This window comes from Talpa europaea (genome assembly GCF_964194135.1).
Source record: "Talpa europaea genome assembly, chromosome: 8".
Classification (NCBI taxonomy): domain Eukaryota; kingdom Metazoa; phylum Chordata; class Mammalia; order Eulipotyphla; family Talpidae; genus Talpa; species Talpa europaea.
In genome coordinates, this window is record NC_140075.1 from 2,637,437 (window position 1) to 2,649,931 (window position 12,495).

At 46.5% G+C, this 12,495-nt stretch overlaps 1 protein-coding gene across 1 annotated transcript in view; it reads right to left on the bottom strand.

The window, feature by feature from the left end:
* Positions 1 to 2,113: 2,113 nt before the first annotated feature.
* Positions 2,114 to 12,495, bottom strand: part of LOC311176150 (uncharacterized protein) — a gene marked incomplete at both ends in the record, with an annotated part of 80,742 nt that continues 70,360 nt past the window's right edge. The window contains 1 exon segment of the mRNA XM_084241463.1: positions 2,114 to 2,290. Within this exon segment, the coding sequence (XP_084097589.1) occupies positions 2,114 to 2,290 (177 nt within the window).

Consider the following 12,495-nt stretch of genomic DNA (forward strand, 5'->3'; position numbering starts at 1 on the left):
ACTGCTGAGGGGAGCAGTGGGGAGACAGGAGAGGTCTGCCTCGCCATGTGGGACCCTCACCAGTCGGCCGGGATCGAACTAGTGCTGCAGAGGCTGTGGACAGCTTCGCAGCACGGCACTCAACTGCCTGTGCCACCAGGGGAGGCCCTGCTGCTAGGTGCTTAATTTTGTGATTGCAATAGGATTGCTTTCTTAATTCTTTCCTCTTCTGCCTCATTTTTTTTTGTGTGTATGGGAAGGTAACTGATTTTCAAGTGTTGATTTTGTAACCTTCCAACTTAACTGAAATGGTTTATTGTTTTAATTAGTTTTTGCACAGAAATATGATATACTGTTCTAGTTTGACACAATTAATCTTGATAAAGGAGCCAGGAATTTTCACTGGAGCAAGTGAAGAGCCTTCAATAAGTGGGATTGGGAGAACTGGTCGGTAACATTCAAAAGAATGAAACCAGATATATTGAGAGATCTTAGAGTATATTATCATGCTATCCACAATAGTTTTAATTGTGAGTAAATGGGTATGAATTTGAATCCCTACAACGTTGAGACAGTTAATGTTTGATTAATTTAAAAATTTTAATTATGTCATACAAACTTGGCAAAAATGTTGGCAATGAATATTCTCAGTATAAGGTTATAATGGTTTAATTCAGTTTCATAATTCAGTGTGCATATCAAATTCTGATTGCACCCTGTAACTTTTATTGACTAATAAACTATAACAGAATCAAGGATTAATATTCACAAAATTATCTATGGGCAAAAAAAAAAAATAAAGTTAATAATGCCAGTCATTTACAAGTTGTCAACCCAGAAGTGCAAACATCAAGATTTTGCCATTTCTTCTAGCCATTCCTGGCTGCCTCCAAATTTATCTTGTGCCCACCTGGAACTCACCTGGGCCAAAGGCAAGATCAGCCTGACTTGCTTCTCACAGGGTGAATGTCTGAGAATGAATTAAATGTCTGATATCCAATTGGAACTACATTTTATCATGGAATTTTTGGTGTGAAATTTTGAAATATTGGACATCACAGATGGGAAAGATCAATGGAGTCAACAAAGAGGATCTGTAGCCAGACAGCCAGCGACAAACACCAGGCATTTTATCTTCCCAAATTTAAATCTTCTTAATATTCTTTTAGGACTTATTTCATTATTTATACAACAAGTACTGGGTACAGTCAGAAGCACAGGAGGGTGAGAGGATTCCCCAGAGCCAGAGTGGGGAACAGAACAGGCAGACGACAAAGTACACTGATGAGGGGAGCAGCGGGCGGCAGGAGAGGTCTGCGCGCCATGTGGGACCCTCACCAGGGCCGGGATCAAACCTGCGCTGCAGAGGCTGTGGGCGGCTTCACAACCCAGCGCTCAACCGCTGTGCCACCAGGTAGGCCCTTCTCAATATCCTTTGCATGTCTTTCTGTCTACACTAAATGATGGTGTTATATTAATGCACGCAAATCCCGTAATTTTGTCAATTCTACCAGTACTGGGAAACTCGACCCTCTGGGTGAGGGTCCCACGGCGAGGTGCCCTCGGGACACTGTCCTGGTCTCCGCAGCGGAGGAAAATGAGAAGATGGGGACAAACACGTGCAGGTTCGGGGGAGACTGCGGTGCCATCCTTGGCGATGTCTGGAAACACTAGACTACGAGGAGGCTGGTGTTTCTGCTTTTGCTGTTATAATTACAAACTTACATCCTCTTATGTGTCCCCCAACATTCCACCTAATACGTTTTCGCAATGTTTTCGTCATCCTGCTGTAAGCGCAGTGAACAGCTTTCGCAGCCGCTCCTTCCTTGTCCTGGGTTGGGGGCGCGGAAGGCACCGTGCCCGGCAGAGCGAGGGAAGCGAAACCGCAGCAGCAGCAGCAACAACCTCCGAGGCGGGTAGGGGGTAGGAGGGGGGGGTGGGGGTGGGCAGCGGCCCTGCGGGAGGGCCGGTGCCCCGGGGGGCCCCTCCAGTCACCCGCAGGCCCATGGGCACCTCACAGCATGAGCGGGGCTAGCACGCTGACAGCAGCCTGGGCTCTGAGATATGCCCAGAGTGCGACCTACCCCACTCTGCTTGGGCTTCTGGGTGCGGGACGAGCAGGCGTCCTCCGCGGTCAGGCGCTGCCCGTGCTCAGCTTCTGCGCTTCTGCCTGGTGACCTGGTTTCGTGGCTGCAGACGGTGGGTCCGAGAGGGGCAGCCGCGGGCAGAATGCAGAGAGGACACGGTCCGCGATGGCGTCCCCAAACAGCTCCAGGTCAGCCGGGAGCACGCGGGAGGGGCAGGGCACGGCCTGGCAGGGCCCTGGGGGGCCCCCAGATGGACGGGCAGGGCTGCAGAGTTGGCTGGAGAGGCCCGGGCCATGTGTGGTTGGGGTGTATCTTTCTGTGCTGGGTTTGTAGGTTTTGCATATTTTGGACGCTCGCCTTGTTAGGCGTGTGATGTGCACAATCTTCTCCCAGTGCAGGGGCCCATTTTGGGGATGGCTTCTTCTGAGGCACAGAAGCTCTCTGGTGTGGGACAGCCAATTGTTCCTACGTGCCCTTGTTCCATGGTCCTTGGCGTTTGTCCCCAAGATCATCTGTGTTGTAGATGTGCAGTGGACAGCACCCAGGTGTGCTTTCTGTTATCTTAAGGCTCCATCTAATGCAGATTTTTAATCCATTCCAAATTGTTCAAGTGCACTAATAAGGAAAATAGAAATCCAAACTGTAATGAGTTGTTACCTGTGAGAAGAGAAGGAAATAAAGGGCCTCAGATGATGCCGTCAGACGATGAAAACAGAGCTCCCACAGACTGGACCAACCTCTGCCGGGTGTTAGCCCAGATGCGCAGACTCTACAGTGCAGACCATGTACACCTGTGTTCACAGCTGCACTGACCACTGATGCTGGCCCAACCCAAGTGCGGTGCACAGAAGAGTGAACAAACAATGTGGGTCCACACTCAGTGGAATACTGCACAGCTATTAAAATGATGAGCCCATGCCCTTCGGACCAAAGGAGGACATTGAGCTGCGTATGCTAGTGAGATATGTCACAAAGTGAAAGACATTGGTGGTCTCACCCATCTGTGGAAGATAATATAAAAATTCAATAACTGGAAAAGTATAGTGGCAAACAGCACACAGAAATGTTGGACTGAGTGCAAAATTTTGCTCATTACCAGAGGGAACCAGGGAGGAGATGGGAGTGTGGACGGAGGGGCCGGGCACTGCAGGGAATTTAGTAGATTCTGAGTGGACACTTGTGCATGTGGGGGAGTGAAAAGTGACCCACGGTGAAAAAAGTACAGAGTGTAAATGTCATCCTTGATAAGAACAAATAACAAGTTAACGTGACATTTCGATGAAACAATCATGGTAAAGATCCCTTCTCAACAGACACTGGATTTGTTCAAAGAAAAATAGAAAATACATTAACAGGAATCTGACCAGGGAATGACATCATATCCCAAGGGATGGTGACTGTGATCTCATACTATCACTGAAATGAATATTACTTTGAGTGATTTTCTTTTGTTTTCCCCTCAGATTCATTTTTTTAAAGATGTATTATGCATACAATAACTGGGGTACAGGCCAACGTGTGCAGAGTTGAGAAGATTCACCAGAGACAGAGTGGGGAGCAGAACAAGCAGATGTACTGAAATATACTGCTAAGCGGAACAGCAGGAGAGCCAGGAGAGGTCTGCTGCACCATGTGGGTAGCTCCCTGGCCTGGGATTGAACTGGTGCTTCAGTGGATGCAGATAGCTTCATAGGTTGCTTCTTAACCCTTTGCACCACCAGGAAGGCCCCTAATTTGAGTGATTTTTCAAACTCATGTTTAATTCTGAAATTTGAATGGACTAGTCAGGTTTTGTGGTTAACTACACATATTATTATAAGAAATATCTTTATGGACAAATATGTGATAATCAATCAGAAGAGTTTGGAGACACAGTGACCTGTTCCAGAGAAAGTACTTGAGAGCAAGAACAACAAGCCCAGCTCACATTCTCAGGGTTAGGGAAACAATAACACTGAGTGCAGATGTGTAGAATTAACAAATATTGCCCTGCTGTATTTTGCATGATGTTTTACATAATAATTAAAAAAAAACATAGTTCCCATGTAGAAGAAAACTGGGCTGAAGTGTAATCTACAAGAAGGTCGAGAAGAAGACCTGGTATAGGATCAAGACACAATCTGCAAAAATAAGGAACCTAAAAATAAATACAACAATTAAAATTATAATTTTTTAAAATACTTTTTTAATTTTTTTTAATAGAGGCATGTTTTATTTATGTATTTGTTTGTCTGTTTGTTTATACATGCAATGGGTACAGTCAGAAGCGCAGGAGGGTGAGAGAATTCACCAGAGCCAGAGCAGGGAGCAGAGCAGGCAGAAGGAGTGAAGTACACTGCTAAGGGGAGCAGCGGGCGGCAGGAGAGGTCTGTGCGCCATGTGGGACCCTCCTCCGGTGGCCGGGGAGCATCCGGGGATCGAACCGGCGCCACAGAGGCCACAGGCAGCTTCGCAACCCAGCGCTCAACAGCTGCGCCACCGGGGAAGCCCTAAAATTATAAATTTTTAAGTAGAAATGTAGTTCTTCAAAAATAATTCCAATTACTTTACTTTTGAAAATTCCACATCAAGGGAGTGTTAGTTACATTAGTATCAAAACAGGGCTCATACAAATTAATGTTTCCATCAATTCCAGAATTCTTTCATAGATTCCGACTAACCAAGGAACCTCCATCCTTCCATCTCTGGCAGAGTCAGAGAGAGCAGAAACATGAACTTGGAGCAGAATCATGAACTTGTCCTAGAGGAAAATGCTCTGTTAGAAATTGTGAGGGGGGTTTCCCCTGGTGTCACAGTGGTTGAGCGATGGGCCCCGAAGCTACCTGCAGCCTTTGCAACGCTGGTTCGATCCCCTGCCACTGGCGAGGGGCCCACATGGCGCGCAGACCTCTCCTGCCGCCCTCTGCTCCCCTCAGCAGTGTCCTTGGTCGGTCTGCCTGTTCTGTTACCCGCTCTGGCTCTGGAGAACCCTCTTACCCTCCTGCGCTTCTGACTGTACCCAATAATTGTAAAACAAACAGACAAACAAACAAACAAACAAACAAATAAATAAATAAATCTTAATGAAACAAACAAACAAACTTGAGAGGCCAAATTCATCAGCATTTAAAAAAAAAAGAAATTGTGATGGATGGGGGCCCCACTCTCTGTCTCCCCTCCACTCCACAAAGATGGGCCTCTCAGTGGAGACACACATTGGCTGTGGGAACCGATTGCCCAGGACTGGGATCTCGTGACCATGTGCTCTCAAGGACTACCCCTATTACCACTGCTTCATTTTTGTAAAGTTGGTGATGCCTGAGTTCTAGAACATTCTCCCTACACCAAATACATGTTTTTAACCATGAGCTGGTTTCAGTCTATGCACACCATGTAGGGAGAGGTTGGGGAAAGGATTGTAATGTTTTAGGAAACAGGAGTTTATGGAAGAATATGAGAATATAAATTTCTGGAAAAGGAAAAATTTTAATGCAAGAAGCCTATGCTTTATAAATGATGACACGTAAGAGTTAGAGGGGAAAAGCTGACTTTATGAGGAGTTATAATTTTACATTATGAAATATCACATCTTAGTATTTACTATTTATCAGTCTCCCCACAGCCATCTTCAAGGCTTGGTTCCTCAGACTGTATATGACAGGATTAAAAGTGGGGGGCACCACCGTGTAGAACATAGAAATGACCAGGTCAGACATGGATGGGGTCCCTGAGGTCGGCTTCAGATAAGCAAACCATGCAGTGGAGAGAAACAGCACCACATCCAGCAGGTGGAGAAGGCAGGTGGAGTAGACTTTGGCCTTCCCTTCTGTGGATGGGATCTTCCTGACAGCAGAGAAGATGTGGACATAGGAAATGATGAAGAAAATAAAACAGCAGATACCCCAGACCACACTGATGAGAATGGGACAATGTTGTTCATCAAATTTCCTGAGTAGGAAATAGCCATTAACTGGGGAATGTCACAGAAGAACTGGTGGACCACGTTGGACCCACAGTAGGACAAGGAGAAGGTTCCAGCTGTGTGCATCACAGCATAGAGACCCCCACCCAGCCAGGACACAGCTGTCAGCTGCACACACCTGTCCCGGCTCATGATGACGTCATAGTGCAGGGGCTGACAGATGGCAGCATAGCGGTCAAGGATCATTGCTGTGAGTATGTAAAGCTCTGTGGTTGTTGTAAAAATCATCATGAAGATCTGGAGGACACAGCCCGGGAAAGAGATGGAGCTGCTGTGCCTCAGAGTGTTGGCAATGGACTTGGGGACCATGGCTGAGATGAGGCAGAGGTCCGAGAAGGAAAGACCCCTCAGGAAGAAGTACATGGGGGTGTGAAGTTGCCAGTCCAGGGTGGTGATGAGGATGATGAGCCTGTTCCCCAGCAGGACGCACAGGTAGACCAGGGAGAAGAGGAGCGGGTGCAAGAAGTCCATGGCCACCTGGGAGGGAAACCCCAGGAAACTCACGGCTGTGAGATTGGTCACCCCTGGAGCCATTATCTGTATGAAAGAGAACAACAACAATTGTCAAATCTTCAGGTATTGAGCATAAGGTGAGTTATAAGTATAGGATAATGTTTTAATCTGTTTACCAGGTAATTACTCCTTCCAGGTGCTATGGAGTATCATATCCTCCTCTGCGTGTCCTGCTAATTCAACCTTTTATTTCCATCTCATGTGTCATTATTATGTTGGCCAAATTGTTTCTGAAATTTGGTAAAGACCAGAAAATTTCAACTCTCCTCTACAAACTTGAACAAATTAGAATCTCACATGTGTCAATAATCCCTTGTGAATACCCCTCCCCACTGCCCCAGGCCTGTGGCTCCCACTCCTGGCAGGCCCCAGCGTCTCTGGGCAGCACACTTCCCAGAGGTTGTCCAGGGCACAGCCCCAGAGGACACGTGACCATGCCCAGCCCCTCCCCACCCTGGAGAGCCTGTCCCTGCTCCTCCAGCACAGCCCTGGTCTGGGGAGGTCCCAAAGGGACGGGCGTGCAGGGAGATGGGGTGTGTGGTTCCCCATTTTCCTGCTCCCCAGGACCCGACACTGCCCTGGAACTAAATGATCTGGGCTCAGCGTCCCCGTGTGGCATGTCCTGACGCATCCTCTGTCAGATTCCTGCCCCTGTGGCCTCACTGTTGCCTCCTGGTCCGTCCCCTCGTCTCCTCATCTCCCTGAGCCTGACTCCCCACATCTGAGGACCCAGAGACCACGTTTCCTGCAGACTCTCCTCCTGGGTCACCCCAACACATCCCTCCTGCAGGATGGGCTCGTCCACCCTGGGTCCCTCCCGGCCCCTCTGTCCCCCTCAGACTCATACACATCTGTGCAGGGAGGAGGCTGCTCTAGGGCTGAGCCGACGGCCTGTGCGTGTGGCTGTCCCTCCCAGTCCCAGGGTCCCGGGTTCCCCCTGGTGCGGGTTTGTTCCTCACCCCAGGCCCATGGTTCAGTGGAGACATCTAGACACGGGGCAGCCCTGCCCGCTTTTCCCCTCCCCAATCTCACCCTCTCCCCCCTCTGTGGGGTGACGGAGGGGCAGGCCCTGGAGAGGCAGGATTTTTAAGGAGAATGTGGGAAATAAACTTGTAGGTATACATTAGTTTGGACATTTAAAAGTACTTTAATAAAATAATATTATCAATAAGGGCACAAAGTAGTCTAGATGTCAAATCTTTTCATTGATTTAAATATTTATGATAATAAGATAAATTTTGAGGTATAATTCTGTTAAAATACTGTCACTTCTTCATTTTGCAATATCACTAACAATCTGTGAGTGACAGAGTTTTGGAAAAATTCCAAGTTCATGTCCATAAATAGACATCCCTCCAAGGCTCACATTAGTGTCAGAGCCTTGAAACCATCAAAAGTTGTTGCTTAAAATGTTTTTGAATTTCTGCTTGACACCTATGTGTTGTAAATTTTGGGAAAAAAAGGCATAATGCTCTGAATTTTAACAATATTTTTTTTTTAAATTTTGTCTTATATTTCTATTTTTTCATCTTATTTATCTTTATCATTGTAATTCCATTAGTTCTTGTGATTTTATTTAATACTTGATATTCACTCACTGTGCTGAATGCTAAAATCAGTTATTAAAGAATATTGTCATCGGCCACAATTCAAAATATTCTCTATGATAAATGTATTAAATGTCACAGACTTTGGAAGAGTCAATGAAAATTTAATTTCTCCCATTGAAACTAATCCCACAAAAAATATTGTGGTGTGAAACGGTACTATTTGGGAACCTTGAGAATGTGTAGTTCTTTTCTGAATGAATAGTTTAACTACGGTGCTTTCTGAGATGTGAAATGAAGCTTGAAATCTGAAATCTTTCAATCGGAATGGATTCTCCTTGGAAACTGTTTAAGAGCTAAATACCTGCAGTCTGGGGGGGGGGAGATTCCGCTGCCGTGTCGAGTTTCTCTCCTGAGTTTGTCCCCGTGGCTTGGACAGAGGGTGTCCCGGCCTCTCACTCCATGGTCGGGGCTCGTGGGTAGCCTCTGAGAACTCACAGCATGTTGCACCCCATCCTGCGCCACCTCATGGACAGAGCAGGGCCTCAGGGCTGGGCTATTTGAGCTCTGGAGCTGGTGTTTGTGGGTTGGACATGGTCCAGATTCCAGCCCTCAGGGGCCTTCCTCCCGAGGGACAAATGCATTTTTTGTTGTTTTTGACTGTTTTAATTGGCATCATCCTGCAGCACATCCCAGTGATAATTAGTGCACTGAGGGTGACAGAGGCAGTTCTGTTAGTGTTGAATCCTGTAGGGACTGAACTGTGGTTCCTCTTCCTCAGACTCCATCAGCCTCCACTGACATGCCGTGGGGACCAAGTGTTGGCCCCATTATTAAAGACAGTGTGGGTCCACATGGAGGGTGGTCCCAGCTCAGGGTTCATGGGGTCCATGACACATCCTGACCTCCCCATACTCGAGGGGACATGGCTTTGACCTCAGCTTCTAGCATGTGGTCGCTGAGGAGAGGCCCTCCTTCCAGGCCTGCAATTCCCCCCTGTCCACAAGAGGTTGTCTCCCAGCCCCCTACCTGGGGCTGGGCCTGGCTCTCCCAGTTGCCCTGGGAGGCTCCTGCCTGCAGGGAGGTGTTCCCCTGCACACTCCGTCAGGTGGGTACCCTCCGGGGAGAGGACACCCACTTTGATCCTACTCAGCAGAGGATATGACTATGAGTACAGGGCCAGGAGATAACGCTGGGCTGATGTGTGTATAAGGGTTCAGGGAGAAGGTTGTGGGGTACCTCGGGGAGGGGCAACAGGGGCTCCTGTCCCCGGGTATCATCGGGTAATCCTTGTCATCTGAATGTTCTGTTCATGACTTGAGAAAAAGTATAGTTAGTCCTTCCTGCTAATCTTGGCTGAGAAAAGCTTTTCAGCATCCAGGAGCACATTCCCCACATTTAAGTCTCTCAGAAAACAGACTAGGACCACATGGATTTGGGTGTCCAGCACCCCCTGAGGGAAGGGGACATGGTGGGAAGTGTGAGCTGAGTGTGAGGAGCGGAAGCATCCACACCGGCAGCTCTCAGAGATCCCAGGAAGCAGCAGGACAGCGTTCACCCAGCTTATTAGAGTTAATGCTGAATAATGACAAGATCACGCCCTGGACTCCACTGGCCCCGCAGGATGAGCCCATCCTGGGACGGGAACAAACACAACCGTGCGGGGGTCAGGACGCACCAGTGAGCTAAGCAGGGTCTGGACCTGAATCCACCTGCCCGGGACTCTGCAGGCATTGGGCATTCTCCTTAGAGAGTATCCGCCTAGGCCTGACCATTGTCTGTACTGGGGTGCTGCTCCCTGTTGTGGTGGGGACACACGTGTGTGGATGGACACTTGCCCTTGGCAGGAGTGTGGGGTGCCCGTGGCTTCTCCATGCGCATGGCCTGTGCTCACAGCTGTTTCTGAGGCCCAGGAGTGCTCTAGTGTGGGGGGGGGCACTTGTTCCTACGTGCTCTTGTTCCCTTCCCCTTGGACTTGTGTCCCTGTAAACATTCTGGGGTCTGTGTCCACTAGGACATCACCCCATGTTTTATTTCTGCTATTTTATGGTTTTGGGTCCTATCGTGATTTTAATCCACACAATATTATTCAACAGCACTAAGGATAAGAGAACACAAGTTAAACTACAGTGACTTGTCACTCTCCCCTGCAAGCAGGGACCAATCAAGAGACTGGACACAATAGGAGGTGAGGGAGGGAGAGAAAGAGCCTCTCAACTCTTTTGGGAAAATGGCTTGGAGATTTCTTTAGACTACAAAAACGGAACAATCATAGGATGGAGCAACCTCTGCTAGGTATTTGTCCCAGATGCCCAGACAACAAGGCAGACCACATGCACCTATGTTCACAGGCACGCCATCCACCATTGCTGTTCATGGCCCCAACCCAAGTGCCGTGCACAGAGGAAGGGATAAATAATGCGGGTCCACACTCAATGGAATACTATACAGCTATTAAAAACAAGAAACCATGTATATGGGTCAACGCAGATGGACCTTGTGGTGATTTTATAAAGTTAAATAACACACAGCAAGAGACAGATAGTGGATGGTCTCACTCATCTGGGAATAGAAAATACAGAAATCGTATAGTACACAATGTGGCAAAAGCAAATCTTGGACTAGGGAAAACATGTAGTTACCAGAGGTAACGGGGTAGAGGGTGGGCATGGAAGTAGATGAGGTAGTAATGGGTGTTTTGTGGAGTTCAGGGGCCCTGTGATTACAGAGTGGGAAACTAACCCCCAAATGAAAGCTACCAAAACCCATGAATAAGGCATTTATTTGATGGTGGCAAGTTATAACTTCACATGACTTCATATTATGTCACTCATGAACTCAAATCCCCATCTCAAAAGACAGAAGTTTTGTCCAAGTGAAGAATTGAAAATATTTTAAAAAACAGAAGAGACTGAAATAAGGATCCCAAGGGGATAGATTTTTGCTCAAATACTTTCATTGAAATGAATGCTTATTTGAGTGATTTTCTACCACATGTTAGTGCTAGAAATCTGAAATCTGAATGTACTTGGTCTGGTGGTTCCCATATATATTTTTAAAAGAAATATTTTCTGGACTGAGTATGTAATGATCAGTCAGGAGAGTGTGAAGACACAGTGAGCTGCTCCGTGAAAATACTCTTGAGGGAAGAACATCAACCCAGCTCATGGTCTCAGTGGAAGAAAGACAATAATGAGAAGCTGAGTATTTAGGGTACAAATGATGTACAAGAATAAATATTTACAAATAGTGTCATGCTGACCTTTACATAATGTTTTTTACATAGTATAATAAATAGTTATTTCCAAAGTAGAAGAAAAGGGAAGTGAATGTCATCTACCAGAGTCAACAAGAAGTCCTGGTGTAAGACTCAAAATACAATTTCAAAAAAAAACATGGAACCCAAAAATAAACCCTTTATTTGATGTGTATAAAAAATGATCTGTATAGAAAAACACAGATTTGAAAAGTAAAAATGTAGTTCCTCAATAAATATCACACACTTTTTACTTTTATTATAGTACTTAAACACTGAAGTCCTGTTACAATGAAATCAGGCATCATAGAAATTAATCTTCACATCAGTTGTAGGTTTTAGCATAGACTCCAACTCCCCAAGGAAGCTCCCATCCTTCCATTTCTGGCATAGTCAACTGTGGTTTCCATTTGTCTTTTGAACAGAAACATGAATGTCTCTTAGAAGAAGAGGCCCCATTATAATTGTAAGGGGTGGGGGACCCCACTCAGCTGTCTCCCCTCCCCTCCACAGGATGTGTGAGATCTAGAGCAACCTCTCTATGCCATTCTTTCTATGTTTTCAAACATAAGTGGGAATTCAGTTTATGAACATCACATAATTGGAGATTTGGCAAATGATAGCAGTAATTATGAAACCACAGCTTATGGAAGAATATGAGAATATAAATTTCTGGAAAAGGAAAAAAAATTATGCAAGAAATCTGTACTTTATAAATGATAGCATGTGGAGTTAAAGGGAAAAACTGAATAAATGAGGGGCTGTAATTTTAGACTGTGATATCTCACATCTTACAGTATTGGCCCTTTAGCAGTCTCCCCACAGCCGACTTCATGGCTTGGTTCCTCAGACTGTATATGATGGGATTAAAGGTGGGGGGGCACTGTCGTGTGGAACATAGACATGACCGAGGACAGACATGGACGGGGTATCTGAGGTCAGCTTTAGATGAGCAAAGCTTCCAGTGGAGAGAAACAGCACCACAACCAGCAGGTGGGGAAGGCAGGATGAGTAGACTTTGGCCTTCCCTTCTGTGGATAGGATCTTCCTGACAGCAGAGAAGATGTCAACATAGGAAAAGATGATGAAAATAAAACAACCCAAATCCAATCTCACACTAAAGAGAATGGGGACAAGTTCGCTCATTAGATT